The sequence below is a fragment of the Megalopta genalis genome, chromosome 4 (assembly GCF_051020955.1).
Source record: "Megalopta genalis isolate 19385.01 chromosome 4, iyMegGena1_principal, whole genome shotgun sequence".
In the NCBI taxonomy this organism is placed as follows: Eukaryota; Metazoa; Arthropoda; class Insecta; order Hymenoptera; family Halictidae; genus Megalopta; species Megalopta genalis.
This window is the reverse complement of record NC_135016.1, coordinates 21,108,711-21,126,901: the sequence shown is the minus strand read 5'-3', so window position 1 is coordinate 21,126,901 and position 18,191 is coordinate 21,108,711. Positions and strand designations below refer to the sequence as shown.

At 42.3% G+C, this 18,191-nt stretch overlaps 1 protein-coding gene across 19 annotated transcripts in view; it reads left to right on the top strand.

Moving 5' to 3' along the window:
- Positions 1 to 18,191, top strand: part of rg (A kinase anchor protein rugose) — a 451,984-nt gene that overhangs the window by 277,985 nt on the left and 155,808 nt on the right. For 8 of the 19 annotated variants that reach the window (XM_033467861.2, XM_033467852.2, XM_033467860.2 and 5 more), the window contains exons 5-20: positions 137 to 232; positions 2,062 to 2,183; positions 4,156 to 4,282; positions 5,442 to 5,561; positions 5,733 to 5,879; positions 6,677 to 6,784; positions 7,848 to 7,988; positions 8,097 to 8,242; positions 9,767 to 9,980; positions 14,041 to 14,293; positions 15,836 to 15,978; positions 16,084 to 16,280; positions 16,351 to 16,459; positions 16,536 to 16,617; positions 17,142 to 17,458; positions 17,545 to 17,766. In XM_033467861.2, coding sequence (XP_033323752.2) covers positions 137 to 232; positions 2,062 to 2,183; positions 4,156 to 4,282; positions 5,442 to 5,561; positions 5,733 to 5,879; positions 6,677 to 6,784; positions 7,848 to 7,988; positions 8,097 to 8,242; positions 9,767 to 9,980; positions 14,041 to 14,293; positions 15,836 to 15,978; positions 16,084 to 16,280; positions 16,351 to 16,459; positions 16,536 to 16,617; positions 17,142 to 17,458; positions 17,545 to 17,766 — 2,544 coding nt within the window. The remainder of the gene's footprint in view (positions 1 to 136; positions 233 to 2,061; positions 2,184 to 4,155; positions 4,283 to 5,441; positions 5,562 to 5,732; positions 5,880 to 6,676; positions 6,785 to 7,847; positions 7,989 to 8,096; positions 8,243 to 9,766; positions 9,981 to 14,040; positions 14,294 to 15,835; positions 15,979 to 16,083; positions 16,281 to 16,350; positions 16,460 to 16,535; positions 16,618 to 17,141; positions 17,459 to 17,544; positions 17,767 to 18,191) is intronic. The other 11 variants (XM_076520763.1, XM_033467859.2, XM_076520761.1 and 8 more) reach the window with 6 other exon arrangements.

The window sequence follows — 18,191 nt, the reverse complement described above, 5'->3', positions numbered from 1 at the left end:
GGTACAGCATCGAGAAATCCAGATTGTACTGCCACGTACTTCCTGAATTCAAACGACCATAAAATCGAAGCACGCCAATGGCTGCTCGATGTACCAGTCTTCATTACGTTTTTTTCTCTGTTCCCGTCAACAACAGCCACGGCATTCGGCGAAGCTGTTGAACGTTCTCCGCCAAATGCCGCAACGAAACGGACCCGACGTGTTTTTCAGTTTTCCTGGCAGGAAAGGATCGGTAGGTCAACTTCTTTTTTTTCTACCGTTCTCCTCTCGCGATCTTGGTCTCTCGGTCTTTGAGTTTGTGCACGGTTTTTCATCATCCCCGTTCCACCTGGATTCGTCCGTTCCCGGCCACGGTCGAACGACGACGTAGCTCGGTTCTAAACTCTATCAAACTTTCGATAAGAGAATTCGCCTTGTTCCGCGAAACTTCCACTTGCACTTAATCCGTCGAATCGAATGACGTATTGATTCTTCGGCCGGCGAATGCTTCGAAATTATTTGGGAGTTCTTTATCGGCGTGGTTGTCGAGGCGCGAAACGCCGCAGTCGTTTGGCAAAACGTGATATTAGCTTTGCGATCCGTCAATTTTTCGAGCATTGAATATTTTTCGGCTATCGTCGGATATAACTCTTGTCGGGAAAGTTTTAACCTTTTGCGGACGAATGTCGGCAAATAGCCGCCCAATTCTTTTTACCGTTTTTTTTATTAATTTATTAATTATTAATATAAATTTATTAATTTAATTTAAATTAATATAAATTTTTTAATTTATAAATTTATTAATTTAACAAAATTTCAGTTTGTCGAGTCAGTCTTTCAGTGTCACTACCAGAGAAACCAGCAAAGTTTTCCACATATTTATAACATTATATCTTATAGCATTTTTATTTTATATCCAATACCGGTCGTCCACAGCGACGCTCGCCCGTCGAGCGGCTTCATCCGCAAAGGGTTAAATCTTTTCGAATTTCTTATTATCTCGGTATCTTCGATCGGATGATGGAAAATCGTATGTCACTGTTATAAGCATTTTGATCAATTGAAACAGATATCGATGAAATTCTCAACGCGCGTGTACGTTGCGGAGACCTACAAAACGTATTGTTACGGCGACATGTCCAAATCAAGTCGCTGTAATGTGAAACTGCCCTGTTGTGATAATAGAATAATAAAAAATGATAGAATATTATATATATTATTATATAATATTATATTTTATTATATATATTATATTATAATATTATATAATATTATTATAATTATTATATATATATAATATTATATAATATTATTATAATTATTATATATATATAATATTATATAATATTATTATAATTATTATATATATATAATATTATATAATATTATTATATAATAAAATAATAGAAGATAGGAGTTGCCACGAAAGTCGAACGAGCAACATTTCAAATTGAAAGATCTGAGATACATTTGTATCAAGTTGTGCTATAGTTTACATATTGTAAATAAAATGCCGCGACGCGAGAGAAACGTAGTGATTCGCAACAGTATTGTTTAAATTTTCGTCGTGAGTTCAGATGAAAAAGTTAAAAAACGCGCGTTTTCCATTTCCTCTGTCATTCCAAATAATAACAAAATCAAAGAAAAAGGTTCCTCTAACGTCTTCAAAAAATTCAAGTAATCCAGTCCCGTTTTAAAAAAGTTACACCTCATCGAACGTGCACAAATACTTTTCGGAGCCACTGCACTCTTGCTATTTCTTATAATTTATTACACTAAATATAATTACTCGCGCGTTCGTCACGGAACTACATTTATCGCGGAATTTAAATAATGGTAGCAAAACAATTCCATTGCATTCGAACCGGGGACAATCGAATGAAAATTGTACATTTGTTAAAGTCTCGTTGGAATTGTCACAATGACGTCGCGACAACACAAAGCAGGAGCACAACGTTATCTGAAATTCATTCGCAGATAGAGAGACCGGTTGAAACTTTTCAATATTAAATAACCGATATCGCCGTACGTGTAGCTTTATGCATTGTTTTAATTTTCTGTCTGTTTATTGCAACTTCGCAGGCAATCGTCCTGCCGCCGCTCGCGAGGTGGCCCCACGAGAATGGCTTCACGTTCACAACGTGGTTCCGATTGGACCCCATCAACTCCGTTAATATCGAACGCGAAAAGCCATACCTCTACTGGTAAGTGTTCTTTACGTCGAGCACCCTCGCGGGAACCCTCTCCTCGACACCTCGACCCGAGTGGCCTGCTACCTTAAAGAATCGTTTACGTAGCCGGTTAGATTGAAATTACCGGCACGGGCCTCGCCGACGCGGGCCGCGTGTCGTCTCTGCTCGTGCCAACAAGAATCGTGTAAAATTCTATGTATCATAGCTCACGCGAATTTTCATATTCGATCGCATTGTTCAATTGTTATTTTAAAATTGAAATTCTAAAGAGTCTTTCGTAATAAATGATCGATTTGGTTTATTAACGCTAGAACTACCGAACCCTAAACGCGACTAATGTATATCGTTTTATATAGCAATGCAAAAATTTATTTGAACTGTGTATGATTTATACTATAATATACAGGATATCCCAAAATTATGGTATTTCCGGGAAACGAGAGGTTCTTGAGATTATTTGAAGTAACTTTTTCCTTAGCGAAAATGCAATCCGCGGCTTTGTTTACGAGTTATTAACGAAAAACAGCGACCAATAGGAGGCGAGCACTCGACTGGCGCTAAGCGGCCGAGCGAATGAGCGGAACTGGCCCTCGCGCGGCTGCCGAGCTCGCCTCTCATTGGCCAGTGTTTTTTCGTTAATAACTCGTTAACGATGCCTCGGAGAACATTTTTGTAAAGGAAAAAGTTGCTTCAAATGATCTCAGGAATCTCTAATTTCCCGGAGATGCCATAATTTTACGACACGCTGTATACTTCAATAAGGAAGTATACAATTATATAATTATACCTAAATGTTTCTTCGAGAAATATTTTCGCGACACGAGGAACCGTGGAAGAAAAGATCAGAAATCAGTCATTTCGACTGGTAGTTCTAGCTTTGATTCGAGTACGATAAAAATAGCAAGATGTCCGAATAAATTCGGTCCTGTAATTTGTGTGAAACAACGCGCGTCAGACATACTTCGGTGCTCGCCGGATTCAGCGTTAACAGACTTTCCCGCGCGTGCTGTCAATTAATACTGTCGCCGGTGACACCTGCGTCGGCGATTTCGCTATAACACTTACGTGACCGACCACCGACCCCGGGCGAACGAAAACGAGAAGCAAAAAAATGCGTGAAGCCCGGTCCCACCGGGTCCCTCCGATCGAACGTATCGGATTTGATTAAACGCAGCTTTGTTCGTAGTTCACGCGAAAAAGCTCCTATTGGAGCGCGTCGCGTCCTACACACCAATTTAATCACGTTCTTTCACGCGGAAACAATTCGATTTCCATACAGTTGACAACCGTTATTCCCATTTGCAAAATACATCGCCGGCTCCCCCGCCTCGGAAACAGAAAAAGCATCGAACGAACGGTGGTGGCTGCATTCGTTCCGGATAAAGGCAACATTTCACCGTCGATTATGTTTTCCGAAAACATGGCGAGTCGAATCGACGCGACGCAACGCGCCGCGTTGGAAACGGCTCTTTCTCTCGCGCTCTCTCTCTCTCTCTCTCTCTCGTGCTCTCTCTCTCGCGTTCTCTCTCTCGCGCTCTCTCTCTCTCTCGTGCCCTCTCTCGCGCGCTCTCTCTCTCTCTCGTGCTCTCTCTCTCGCGTTCTCTCTCTCGCGCTCTCTCTCTCTCTCGTGCCCTCTCTCGCGCGCTCTCTCTCTCTCGTGCTCTCTCTCTCGCGTTCTCTCTCTCGCGCTCTCTCTCTCTCGTGCCCTCTCTCGCGCGCTCTCTCTCTCGCTCTCTCTCTCGCGTTCTCTCTCTCGCGTTCTCTCTCTCACGCTCTCTCTCTCGCGTTCTCTCTCTCGCGCTCTCTCTCTCGTGCTCTCTCTCTCGCGCTCTCTCTCTCGGGCTCTCTCTCACGCTCTCTCTCTCGCGTTCTCTCTCTCGCTCTCTCTCTCTCTCTCTCTCTCTCTCGCGAGAACTCGCTTCTTCTTCGCGGAAATCGAGAAATACGCGCGCAATGATACATTTCGTCGTTTTCTTATTTCCAGTTTTAAAACTAGCAAAGGAGTGGGATACTCTGCACATTTCGTAGGGAACTGCCTGGTCCTCACCTCGATGAAAGTAAAGGGCAAGGGCTTCCAGCATTGTGTCAAATATGAATTTCAACCGCGCAAGGTACGTCTCGACTTTATGAAAATCGCGCAGAATATTTCATTTTTATTGTATCACATTTCATCTTATTTTCTCTCTCTTTCTCTCTCTTTATCGTCGATGAGAAAACCTGGCTCCCGGTTCACGGATCCGCGTTATTCGTTTCGCCGAACGTTATTGTCAGTGGCTAAATAAATCGTTCGTAACTCAGATAACAGTCTGGAGCCATGTTTAACTTCCTCCGCGCAAGGTACACACAATATTTTGCCGACCGGAAAAGCTGGCTCTCTTTTCTCTCCGCGCGTATCTTTATTATTTACTCTTGAAAAAAGTATATCGAGCCCTCCGCTTCATTTTTATTACAACAATGTACAGGGTGTTACGTCTAACACTGGGAACAGTGAAATATCTCGGAATAGATCGAAGCTACGAAAATAATGTTTGTACAAAAAGTGTTCGGTATAAAGTGATGTTTTAGGTAGTATCGATAATTTTTTTATTTACATAATGGTAAATGATATTTCAAGGTCAAGTTGATCGACCTCCCGCTGTTGCAGATTTAATTGCTTCTAATTTATGATCATCTGAAAGAAGTGCATACAACATTGTATTCGCATTGAAACCAGCTATCGTAATATGACTAAAAAAAATGTGTAGTCCTATTTAAACAAATCAACTTGATCTTGCAATATCATTCACCGTTATGTCGATAAAAAAATTATTTATATTATATATATTAAATAATAATATAATAATATAAAATAATAATATAAAATAAAAATAATAAAAATAATAATAATAATATAAAGTTATTTATATTATATATTTTTGTGTAAACATTGTTTTCGTAGCTTCGATCTATTCCGAGATATTTCACTGTTCTCAGTTAGACGTGACAGCCTGTATAGAATGTATACTCTACGCGAATGATTATTATCTGTTTCTTTGAAAATTCTGGCAAAAAGTACTTTCAAGTTAAGAGAAATAAAATGCAAGTATATCAGTTCGATGAAGAAAATAAAAAGCACCGGTTCGATCCAAAATGCAGCCTCAAATTTTACGCTGTCTCTCCGCGACAGACAGATCTTTTCAACCAATCTTTCTTTCTCGAAACTGTCGTTAAAATTACAATGCACCCAGAGAGAGAGAATATCAACGTAACCGCAAATGTTTGTTTCCACAGTGGTATATGATCGCCGTAGTGTACATATATAATAGGTGGACGAAGAGCGAAATTAAATGTTTGGTCAACGGTCAATTGGCTTCGAGCACCGAAATGGCGTGGTTCGTTTCGACAAACGATGTAAGTTGATTCATGTATTCGTCGTTTCGGCGCCGATCGGGTGTTCTTCTCGCGATTGAAAGCCCGTTTACGGGTAAAACGAGAAACCCCGGCGGGGCCGCGGCGACGATTTTCACGTTCGCGTTGGCGAAGCGTCGCGCGAATATTAACGCCGCGAACTTTCCTCCGCAGCCTTTCGACAAATGTTACATCGGAGCAACACCGGAACTGGACGAGGAGCGGGTGTTCTGCGGACAAATGAGCGCGATTTATCTGTTCAGCGAAGCTCTGACTACGCATCAGATATGTGCTATGCATAGACTGGGGCCTGGATATAAGGTAGAAACAACGTTTACACGAATCTCCGGATTAACGTCGGGTTGCCGCGGAATCTACGCGGTACCACGGAAATTCAGTTTGCCGCGATTACGGTGAACAGCGTGATTCACGTTGCCCCAAGTTGCCGTGGATATCGTTTCCGCGGAACTTGCCGCCACGGCGAAAGCATAATTAGAAAATGTATTTTTGTGTTTCGCGTGAAAATGCAAATCGCGCGCGGCACGAATTGCTTTCAAAATTTCACGGCGACCCGCCGCAGAATCGAGATCTCTCTCTCTCGCTCTTTCTCTCTCTCGCTCTTTCTCTCTCTCACTCTTTCTCTCTCTCGCTCTCCTCTCTCTCCCTCTTTCTCCTCTCTCTCGCGCTCTCTCTCGCGCGCATTCTCTCTCTCTCGCGTTCTATCTCTCTCGCTCTCTCTCTCTCTCTCTCTCTCTCTTGCGTTCTATATCTCTCGCGTTCTTCTCTCTCGCGCTCTTCTCTCTCGCTCTCTTCTCTCTCCCTCTTTCTCCTCTCTCTCGCGCTCTCTCGCGCGCTTTCTCTCTCTCTCGCGTTCTATCTCTCTCTCGCTCTCTCTCTCTCTCTCTTGCGTTCTATATCTCTCGCGTTCTTCTCTCTCGCGCTCTTCTCTCTCGCTCTCCTCTCTCTCCCTCTTTCTCCTCTCTCTCGCACTCTCTCTCTCTCTCTCTCTCTCGTGCTCTCTCTCTCTCTCTCTCTGTCTCGCGGCCCGAATAATTACGACTTGAATTTCTGCGAGCGCTGTTAACCATTCATCTTGTTTGCGTTTGTTCGGCGCGCAGAGTCAGTTTCGTTTTGACAACGAGTGTTACCTGAATCTGCCTGACAATCACAAAAGGGTGAGTGATGAGCCGGAGCTCACGAGCATGGTGGACCAAAGTATGCAAACTGTAAGCATTTTTATTTTCTTTTTCCTCCCGTTTACATTTGATTTGCACATTGTTTAATCACTCTGTTACTGCGTTCGAGACCCATCAGAGGTAATTACCCGAATAAATCGACCATCACTACGAAATGTCTTTTCCCAGAACAATGAGTTTACTTTGGACGTTACTGCGGCACCCATAAGTTTGTATATCCCGACGACTGGAGTGACTGTGCTTTTTGCTGTGACATTTTTTTTTCATTTCGTACCCTCGCTCTCAACGTGAAGCCGTTTCTTTCATTTCTCATTTTTTTCTCCCATAGCCACGAGTTTTCGTTGTTGCTCGTCCGACGCTTCTCTTCGTCGTTAATCACGTACCAGTTTCCAGTTTCTTTGCTGACTTTTTGCTAGATAGTTAGCCCCGTTTTTTTCTTGTTTTTTCTTTTTTTTTTTAGTTTCGTTGTGACATTAAACGTAGCAAGATTTCGTGTGACAGTATTTTGTACTCGTAGATTGTTTAGAGGATTGCGTTACTCGATGTGTGTGATTTCGTTCGGTTGCTCGTAGCGATGGACGCTGTCCGAGCGGGTAAACGGACTTCAGACGGGCGTTTACGGACACCGAACGCCTCCCCGAAGACCTGCCCGTAGAATATTTTATACTAACCGACACTTTGATATTATTATTTATGTGTGGCGGCACGTTTGTCACTTAATACGCAACCATTGTTCCCGATGGTCGCGAATTAACCCTCGAAGTTCGCAGTTCTACGAGCTGAAAAAATGAACAAAAACACGGCTTGTCGATATTTTATGCGAGCTTAATTTTTTCTGTACATTTTCTGCGTAAGCTTGAATCACGATGGAAAATATTCATCGGTGAGAATCATTCTTTTCTCACGCGATAAATTAAACTTGCGCGCTTCGTCGAGTTTCGTTCGTTCGATTCAGCGGAAACGCGCGAAAGACCGCGCGGTTCATTCTTGAGAATAACGCGCGCTGTGAACTGTCAAAGGTTAATCGCGATCCACGGTGATGGAATAATTGCAGAAGAGTTCCAGGAACACCGCTAACCCCGTTACTTTGTAGGTGCTTTACGATGGCAAGCTGTCAAACGCGATTGTGTTCATGTACAACCCGGTGGCTACGGACTCTCAACTTTGCCTGCAAAGTGCACCGAAAGGCAACGTCTCCTATTTTGTACATACACCGCATGCCCTCATGCTGCAGGTACGGATATATACGTATATACATATATCGCGCTTTGAGACCGCCGCGGCGGAACCAGCGTTATCAAAAAGAACTAATCAAATTCCTCTCTGTTATATCCTTTTGCAGGATGTCAAAGCTGTCATCACGCATTCCATTCACAGCACGCTGAACTCGATTGGCGGCATTCAAGTATTATTCCCTTTGTTCTCGCAGCTAGATATGCCTTACGATTGCATAGCGCCGAACGATGTGAAACGAGATCCAGCGTTATGGTAATTCTTCGGCTTCAATATCTATCCGCGGTCCACGAAGTTCATATCCGAGCGAGAAATCTAGTATCTAGCCTCTCTCGGGATCGGAAAGAAATTAATCGAAGATTAATCACAGTCGCGTGTATTGGGAAAGTTCGGAAAGTTGTTTCGTTCGTTCGCAAGAAAATGAAAGACGACTTGTTAACGTTTAGCGTAAGAAAGACTTTTGACATTTTTCCGGTAGCTTTGAAATCTTGTGCTAGTAGAAGGTCTTGTTTTTTATTCGCAAAATACTGAATCGAGCGCCTTTTAAACACCAGTACGAAGTTTTTGAGAAACGAAACAACTTTTCGAACGATCCGATACTTTTGATCAGAATTGCTTCGAAGAAATATTTGTCCAAGAAAAAAGGAATATGGAAGAAATGATCGATAAACTTTATATTCGAATTGATTATTCTTCGTATGAATTGCTGTACGAAGAAAATCTTGTTCGAGTGAACACATGTTCGAATAAAATCTTATTCGAATTAATTCTTATTCGGATAAATTTTTAATCAACTGTATATTTATTCGATAGCGTCGAATACAATTTTATTCGTTAGCCTTCATCTCTAAATCGTCGTCCGAATAAAATTTTGCTCAACTCTGCAATCGATGAACTTTCAGAAAAAAATGTCTTACTTCGCTCTTGTAATAAATATTATTCCACGTATTATCATGTGTATAATCGTGTCTCAAATTCGGTTAAATATTTGTAAATTCGTTGAAAGTTCTTGAAAAGAATTTAGAGTAATGATCTACAATTTAAGCAATAAAAAAAGTTCGTAAAAGTATTATTGGGTTGGCAACTAAGTAATTGCCGATTTGTTCAATGAAATACAAAATTTTTTTACTTGGAACGAAGTTTAATCTGTAATGTATTTTCCATTTTGTTCGATGACCTTTTGCCGTCTCTCTGACAACTTGAAAATTCCACGCTCGTAGAAAGTCTGATCCTTTTCGGCCAAAAACTGAGTTAAGTGAGATTTTACAGCGTCATCGTCGTTAAAAGTTTTACCACGAAGGGAGTTGTCCAGGGATCGAAATAAGTGGTAATCCGATGGCGCGAGATCAGGGCTATATGGTGGGTGTAACATCGATTCCCAACCAATATCCATGAATTTTTGCCGAGTGGACAAAGACGTGTGCGGCCTAGCATTGTCCTGCTGGAAAATGACACCTTTACGATCGCCCAATTCTGGTCGCTTTTCCTTGACCGCTGCATTCAATTTGTCCAATTGCTAACACTCACGGATAATAAAAAATAACATAATAATAATAATAATAATTTTATAATATAACATTTACGGATATCATAAAAATGTGAGTGAGAGACATCTATAACTGAAATCGGCAATTACTTAGTTGCCAACCCAATAATCAATAAAAAAGTTCGTAAAAGTATCGCAACGATTTAATTGTACTGTGACTTGAGGAGTCCGAAAAGATCGTTCGGATTGCAATTAAGCGACAATAGAGTCTAATATTGGCCTTCGATTTTCAGTTCGAAACTGTTGGGGTTTATTTGCGACCTGGTGGAGAGCTCGCAAACAGTGCAGCAACACATGGTACAAAACAGAGGATTTTTGGTAATTAGCTACATGCTGCAAAGAGCAAGCAGAGACCATTTGACAACCGAGGTCCTCGCGTCCTTCCTCGAGCTGACGAAGCATCTGGTGACCTGCCTGAGCGCGAACAGCGACTTGTTATTGAAACAGGTATCCATTTAGTCATGAGTTCGGTCGAAAATACTAATTAGAAACTATAATGACTAGAACAAAGTTACCCGAACAGCAGATAGAACGTAGGAGTCAGTGGTATAGACGTAGGTTTACGAAGGTCGAGTCGGGGGAGCTATAGTTTGCACGAACGTAGAACGACATCATGATACCGAACATTTTGCTGGCGACAAGATCAACAATCGTTGAATTAGTTACAATAGATCGTACGTAAACCCCTGTATACTTTATCGATCGATGCTGTTAAGATAATTCCGTCTTCATCCTGCGCGATGTAATTTTCGACGAAATTGATAATCGATGATAAAATGGAAATTGCGGATCTTTAACATCTTTGGAGACAAGAATCGTGAAACTGGCGAAGAGATGTTAGCCAAGTGAAATTCACAGAGAACGTGAAACTCGAAAAAGTGTTCGATACTTATTTTTTAAAGGTCATTGTTCATATTTGGGAACGAAAATTGGCTATTTTGGCGAAAATAGCAACAATTATTGCTATAATATATATATATATATATAATAATATACTTCTTAATATATATATTAATATATATTAATATATATATTAAGAAGTATATATATATAATAATATACTTCTTAATATATATATATATTATAATATATATATTAAGAAGTATATATATATATATATATATAATACTTAGTATAAATATAAAAAATATAAAATATAAATATGGTTACTATATATATATTGAAAAATAGTAATATACTAACCATATTTAATATCGTTAACTTCGTTCACATTCAGGGGATGAAGATAATCTCCCAGACCGGGGTTGCGAGCGACATTTAATATACTTAAATGCATGTAAATCATATCGGTGTTACGAAACGTATCAAATGTGGCTTAACACGGGGAGCCATTTTCACCCTTAATATACGGATGACGTATACATGCAGCGACTCCCATTAATATTCGGACACTTTTTAAAACACAATAACTTTTTTGAAACTAGAGTAAACGGTTTGAATGCTTTTTTAGGTGATAGAGGGACTATTGTACTAGACAATGACTAAACTATTTTACGAAACAAAATAAAAGACTCTCATTTTTTAACTTTTTTATCCGAGCATATAAAGAAGATTTAAAAAATGCATTTTTGTAGATCTCGGTGAGTTATATAGATGCTAAAATATTTCATCGAAATCGGTTAACGCAAAGTCAAGTTACAAGCGTTAAAATATGGTAAAAACTGCAAATTTCTCACACTTGTTGGTCGAAAGTGTTAAAAATCGGGACAAAGCTATGATTTTTGCAATCTTTAATTGTTCGCAGCTCGCACCAAGGCCAAACGATTTCAGCGAAATTTTTAACATGCATACAACTTCCACAAAAAGATCTACAAGAGATCTACGAAACACATTTTTTAAATTAATAAAATTAATAGAAAGAAAAAACGAGAATTCTTTATTTTCTTTTGTCATTCTAGGCAATAGCAAAATTTTCAAAAAGCATTCTAGCTACGGTCTAGTAGACTGATCGATCTACCATCTGAAAGAAAATTCAACTCTAAAAAGTCCACCTCTAAAAAGGTTACCGCGTTTGAAAAAGTGTCAGCCCTTGTCACAGCTGCGATAAAATTCGCGTAGAACTTTCGCGTCTCTCCAACGACGATGCGAATTATCTTAACAGCTACTCAACGAAAACACAACATAGATCCCAACATTAGGAGATTGTACAATTTAGAGGAACAAAACTCGATGTGTCGAGAGGTGTGCTTAGAAAGCCGAATTAGGTGATTAGGGTTTGTATCCCCGAAAGTAGTGTGTCCACACGAAGATGTCCTAGCAAGAACGTAATTGAATCATCTAGCAAATCACCCCGAAACAAACCGAATCCCCCCCCGTATATTGTGACGCATTTATGGTTTTCGCCCGACCATGCTACCGAACGCCTACCATCCCCGAATCCCGAGCCAGCCCGTATATATGAGCAGCATGAGCGCAAGTTATCCGAAACGCGAACGTACTACCGTAACATGTGTACAGTTCCCTACGTTTATACCTCTCTATAATATTCGTTGCAGTAGCTTGAACGCGACGATCTGCTAGCAAACGCTGTGAATGCTGCGCGCTGTTTCTAGTCTATGTGTATACACTTTGATTTCCCACCGTTTGATCCGTTCAGCATGGTTACATACTCTTTCATGGACAATATTATGTTTACAAACGAATCTTTGGATCGCATGCAATCTACCGACTTTTAGGCTTCCTGATTTCATAATATGGCTACGCAAGAACATTTCATTTTTTCATTTGTTTCACACTACGTGTGATGTCTCCCTTACCGACGCTCGGATTGTCCGCGAAAATTGGCAATTTGGGAAGAGGCGATACGATTGTCCGAGCCTTGCGGCTCGCTTTTATAATTGTTGAGAATCGGTAATTATAAAAACGAGTCGCAAGGCTCGAATTCGCAAGGCTCGAATTCGCAAGGCTCGAATTCGCAAGGCTCGAATTCTCAAGTCTCGAATTCGCAAGGCTTGAATTCGCAAGGCTCGAATTCGCAAGTCTCGAATTCGCAAGTCTCGAATTCGCAAGGCTCGAATTCTCAAGTCTCGAATTCGCAAGGCTCGAATTCTCAAGGCTCGAATTCGCAAGGCTCGAATTCGCAAGTCTCGAATTCGCAAGTCTCGAATTCGCAAGGCTTGAATTTGCAACGCTCGAATTCGCAAGGCTTGAATTTGCAACGCTCGAATTCGCAAAGCTCGAATTCGCAACGCTCGAATTCGCAACGCTCGAATTCGCAAGGCTTGAATTCGCAAGGCTCGAATTCGCAAGGCTCGAATTCGCAAGGCTCGAATTCGCAAGTCTCGAATTCGCAAGTCTCGAATTCGCAAGGCTCGAATTCTCAAGTCTCGAATTCGCAAGGCTCGAATTCTCAAGGCTCGAATTCGCAAGGCTCGAATTCGCAAGTCTCGAATTCGCAAGGCTTGAATTCGCAAGTCTCGAATTCGCAAGGCTTGAATTCGCAAGTCTCGAATTCGCAACGCTCGAATTCGCAAGGCTCGAATTCGCAAGGCTTGAATTCGCAAGACTTGAATTCGCAAGGCTTGAATTCGCAAGTCTCGAATTCGCAAGGCTCCTCTTCCCAAATTATCCATTTTCGTGGACAATCTGAGCGTCAGTAAGGGAGACATTACTGTATATTGCTTCCACGTGAGAACTTCCGAATATTATTTTTGCAACGCTGACAAATTCTCTCTCTCTTTCTCTCTCTCTTTCTCTGTATTTCTCTCTCTCTCTCTCTCTCTTTTTCTTCGCTGCGTCAAATCTTTCTGAGTTTCCTATGTTCCGAGAGAAACGAGAAGCGACACTAATTTGTTCTTTTATTTGTTCGATTACTGGAATCTGTAACGTTGCGCTTCGTATTCATACAATCGACGACGCCTACCGCCTTCGAGGAAGCTACTTATGATTATTTTCTCTCTATGCGCACACAATCGACTATATTCGGCCGCGTCCCCCTCGTTCGCAGCTACATCATGAAATGAAGGAAGAAGTGCGGGCGTGTCCAGTGGTCCGTTCGACGATCAAATTCCGCGATGTCCTTGTCACGCCGGTCCGACGACCGTGTCGACTTCAAAAAAATTTGCCCGGACCTCGGTATTGATTCCGATGCATGCGGCACACGTCCCTCCAACAAATCTGTGGAACCCTTTTCGTACGGTGACTTCGATCGGCACTTTCGATTCTTGAGACCCTTGAACCACCCCCCCACTCCGTGTGCTTTCCACGTGTTATACAGCCACCCTTGCACAGACCGTGATTGTTATCCGTCCCATTTGGAATCCCTGAAATCGGAACTCGCTCGCTCGTGCGAAGCAGAAATTTGCAACATGGTGCCCGACCCGAGCCGCGTCCCGACGACGACGGAATCATATGCGTACGAGTTATCGAGGCAGAAGTATCGTGCGAGAGAAAAAAGAAAAGAAAACAGGAAAGGCAAAAATAGGAAACTGATAAAAGTCGGCTAGATTGGTGTGTCCGAAGAACAGGCAGATCTATGGTGATGTAGTTGTTTTACTTTTCATTCCTAACATGGCAGCTATTGGATCACGTCCTTTTTAATCCCGCTCTTTGGATATATACGCCGGCGCCGGTGCAAACCCGGCTTTATTCGTACTTGGCCACAGAGTTTCTCAGTGACACGCAGATCTACTCGAACGTGAGGAGGGTCTCCACGGTATTACAAACGGTGCACACGCTTAAGTACTATTACTGGGTTGCCAATCCGCGAGCCAAGAGTGGCATCACGCCGAAAGGACTCGGTGAGTGTGCTGTTCTCGGTGACTTTGACACCGGGAGCACCAAAACAGTCAAAGTGTCTCGTGCCTAGTGTTTCGCCGACGAGTCCCGAGCGCGTGCTCGCCTCGATACTTCGATGGACTCTTATTATAGATTGCCTGGGAATCGATCCATTGTCTTCGTCTGCTAGCCGGGAAGACGAGCGGACGCTTTGTCTCTTGATTCCTTGCGTTAACGCGATCATTGCAGGCGACTTCGCCGTTAACCCTTTCCTTACGCAGCCCGCTCCGCTGGAGCGACGCCCTGAACTCGACGCATCGCGCCGCGAAGCGTGCACTTTGCACGTCGGTAGTCTTCGATGTTTGGACTTTCCTCTTTCAACGCCACTTTGCCATTTTCTTATAACAACTGTTTCATCGTATTATATGAAAACCATGAAAATGAGTATATCGTATGAATATTAACCCTTTGCACTCGAAGCAATTTCAACTGTAAATCTAAATGAACTTTTCCGACTTGTAGTATTTCCATTTTATACGACAAAGTGCATCTCATGCGTATGAAATTGAGTCTTGTGACTCGTACGACAGTTAGACTTTTAACAATCTTTTTATATCGAAGCTTCGATAATATAAATATCATCTTGGAACGTGATACAAAAATGTTAGTGTTGCCTCAGAATCGCCACTCGAGTGCAAAGGGTTAAGCTATCTACGTATTTAGAAAGTTTGCTATTGTTACAAGTAAAGATACAATTTGAGGTGGTTAGACATCAAATTATAATTCTTAGTAATTTCATTCGGTATGGTAAATTCTAAAACAATGGTCAACGCAGAGGCCTACGTTACAATTTTTGCATTCGTATCTAGACTCGCGTCTTTTGTCGTTTGCACCGCGAACAACGCACCTTCTATTTCGGTTTCTTTTCCAACTGGTACACAGAGCGAAGGAAAATGTCGCTCTATTAACAGATCGTCGCGCGAACGCCGATTATAGTCGGCACCCGTGCGCACGGGTCGTCTCGCCGCCGCCGACTATAATCGGCACCCGTAACGAAAGGGTTAACATAGGTGTACAATTTGGGAATTCGAGCCACACGGCTCGTTTTTATAGTCCAAAGAGAACGGAATGATACTTATACTTAACACAATAGGGCTTCTTAAGAAAAGAGGTTCTTATTTTCCAAACAAAATTAAAGCTTCGACTATTCAGTTGTTTTATTAATTTTTGGCTATTTTTAGCCAATCGGCATTTCACGAGCAGTCAAGAAAATGATAACGAGTCATCTTAACGAGACAGAGCGAAGGAAAATGTCGCTCTATTAACGGATCGTCGGGCGAACGCCGATTATAGTCGGCACCCGTAACGAAAGGGTTAACAATTTACTACACCGGAGAAGTAACAATAATAACAACACGCGAGTAATATAGAGCATTACCCTATCGGTTCTTCAGTATACAAGAAATATCCGAAACGACTCACTTTGACTAGTTTGGTAGTTCCATCAGCTCTAAGATCCACACGAAATGAAACCATTTAACCATGTAACTTTCGATGAAACGCAGATGGCCCGCGACCTCAGCAGAAGGATATTTTGACAATACGCTCTTATATTTTGTTATTTCTGAAACAACTGATCATGATCGGGAACGGAGTGAAAGACGACGAGCTGCAAAGCATTCTGAATTACTTGACGACGATACACGAGGTAATCTGAACGGAGGCCGCGCGAATCTCGGGCGCGAGAGCTCCGAATACAAAGGTAATCCGTGGTTTCGTGTAACTGTACGTGGACAATGATATCTTGCCGCAGGATGAGAACTTGCACGACGTGTTGCAAACGCTTATATCGTTGATGTCCGAGCATCCGTCGTCGATGGTGCCCGCCTTCGATGCGAAGCAAGGCGTCAGAACGATATTCAAACTGCTGGCGGCGGAGAGCCAGCTGATACGACTGCAGGCACTTAAGTTGTTAGGTTTCTTCCTCAGTCGTAGTACACACAAGTATGAGCAAGTACCTTGTAACTAAACGACCCGGTTGCCGGTGTTAGACAGAGATACAAGACGGTCTCGTTTGCAGGCGGAAGTACGACGTGATGAGCCCCCACAACCTCTACACCCTGCTGGCCGAGCGATTGTTGTTGAACGAGGAGACACTGTCATTGCCAACGTACAACGTTTTATACGAGGTACGCACGACCTTTCCGTGTGAAACAGCGCCGTGTCGCACACGTCCCGTATTCATTTCTCGAACGTTTCTTCCAGATCATGACGGAGCACATTAGCCAGCAGATCCTCTACGCCAGGCACCCCGAGCCGGAATCCCATTCCCGACTAGAGAACCCAAGTAAGTACCGCGAAGATCTCGATCCTCCTCGCTTTCCGAATAGGAATAGTGATCAACTAAAAAGAAAATAAAAAAATAAAAAGAAATCTTCGACCGATGTCAATCATGTATCGTCAACAACGGTTATTAATACATTTCGACATGTATTAACCCTTTGCCATCGAAGCTGTTTGAATTCGAAATCCAAAATATGATTTCTGGTCTACAGTATTTCTATTTTATATAATTTACTGCGATTTATGCGTACGAGATTGAGCCTATTGCAGCAAGTACAATGCAATTTTAAGTTTTTCAAATATATAAACGAGTCTGATGCTCTTGGAATGATTTTGAAAAATAGTATACCAATCTTTAGTGGCGTCTCGGAGTCGCCATTCGAGTGCAAAGGGTTAATAAACACGGCTTACACAAACGCACGGCATGTGCTGATCTGTTCAAGCCAATGCTCGCAGTAACAGCAAGTTGATTACTATTCCTATCCACGCTAACGAACGCTATACTGACTCCTCTCGATCTCGTTCCAGTGATACTGAAAGTGGTCGCGACACTGATACGACAATCAAAGCAAACGGAGCAACTGCTGGAGGTGAAGAAGCTGTTCCTCTCGGACATGACGCTGCTCTGCAACAACAACCGCGAGAACCGGCGCACGGTGCTGCAGATGTCCGTGTGGCAGGAATGGCTGATCGCCATGGCTTACATCCATCCGAAGAACACGGAGGAGCAGAAGATCTCGGACATGGTGTACTCGTTGTTTCGCATGCTGCTGCACCACGCGATCAAACACGAGTACGGCGGATGGCGCGTGTGGGTGGACACGCTGGCCATCGTGCACTCCAAGGTAAACGTCCTCTTTCGAACGACGACGGATCGGTTTTTCTTTTTTTTTTGTTACCGTGCCTCGAACGCATTTTCGAACGGTTTCAGGTATCCTACGAGGAATTCAAGCTTCAGTTCGCCCAGATGTACGAACATTACGAGCGGCAGAGGTCGGATAACATCACGGACCCCGAGCTAAGGCAGCAGAGACCGATCAGCACTATCTCCGGCTGGGATCAGCAGCATTCGGGGAATAACGGGTACAACAAACCGTCGCCCTGGGGCAACCAGCAGAACCACGAACAGCAACACATCGAAAGGAACTACAAGGTTCGTCTGTCGTCCGGCAATTAATCTGTTAAGCGGCGAATTTAGTTTTATAAAACCCCTTACAATGTGCGGAATTAAAATCAAGCGATGACGTGTATACACGACGAACGCAGGGGAAAATGGTTCTATCACAATTTTGAGGGGAAAAAGGAAGAAGATCTACATTTTTATTTAAGAAAAACTTAACGATTTGTAAACTTATTATTGTTTAGTATTATCAGCGAAGTTCCATCATGGCAGTAAAACCCGCAGTAAAACGTATGCTGATCGGTCGATACGTAGGGAGCAATATACAGAGTGTCCCAGGTTTTAATGTTCAAACTTTGTTAGTGTATTCTATGGCACAAAGTAAGAAAAAAATGTTATATAAACATAAGTTATATAGAGCTTTATTAAGAAGTTATAACAAAAATTCAGAATAGGAA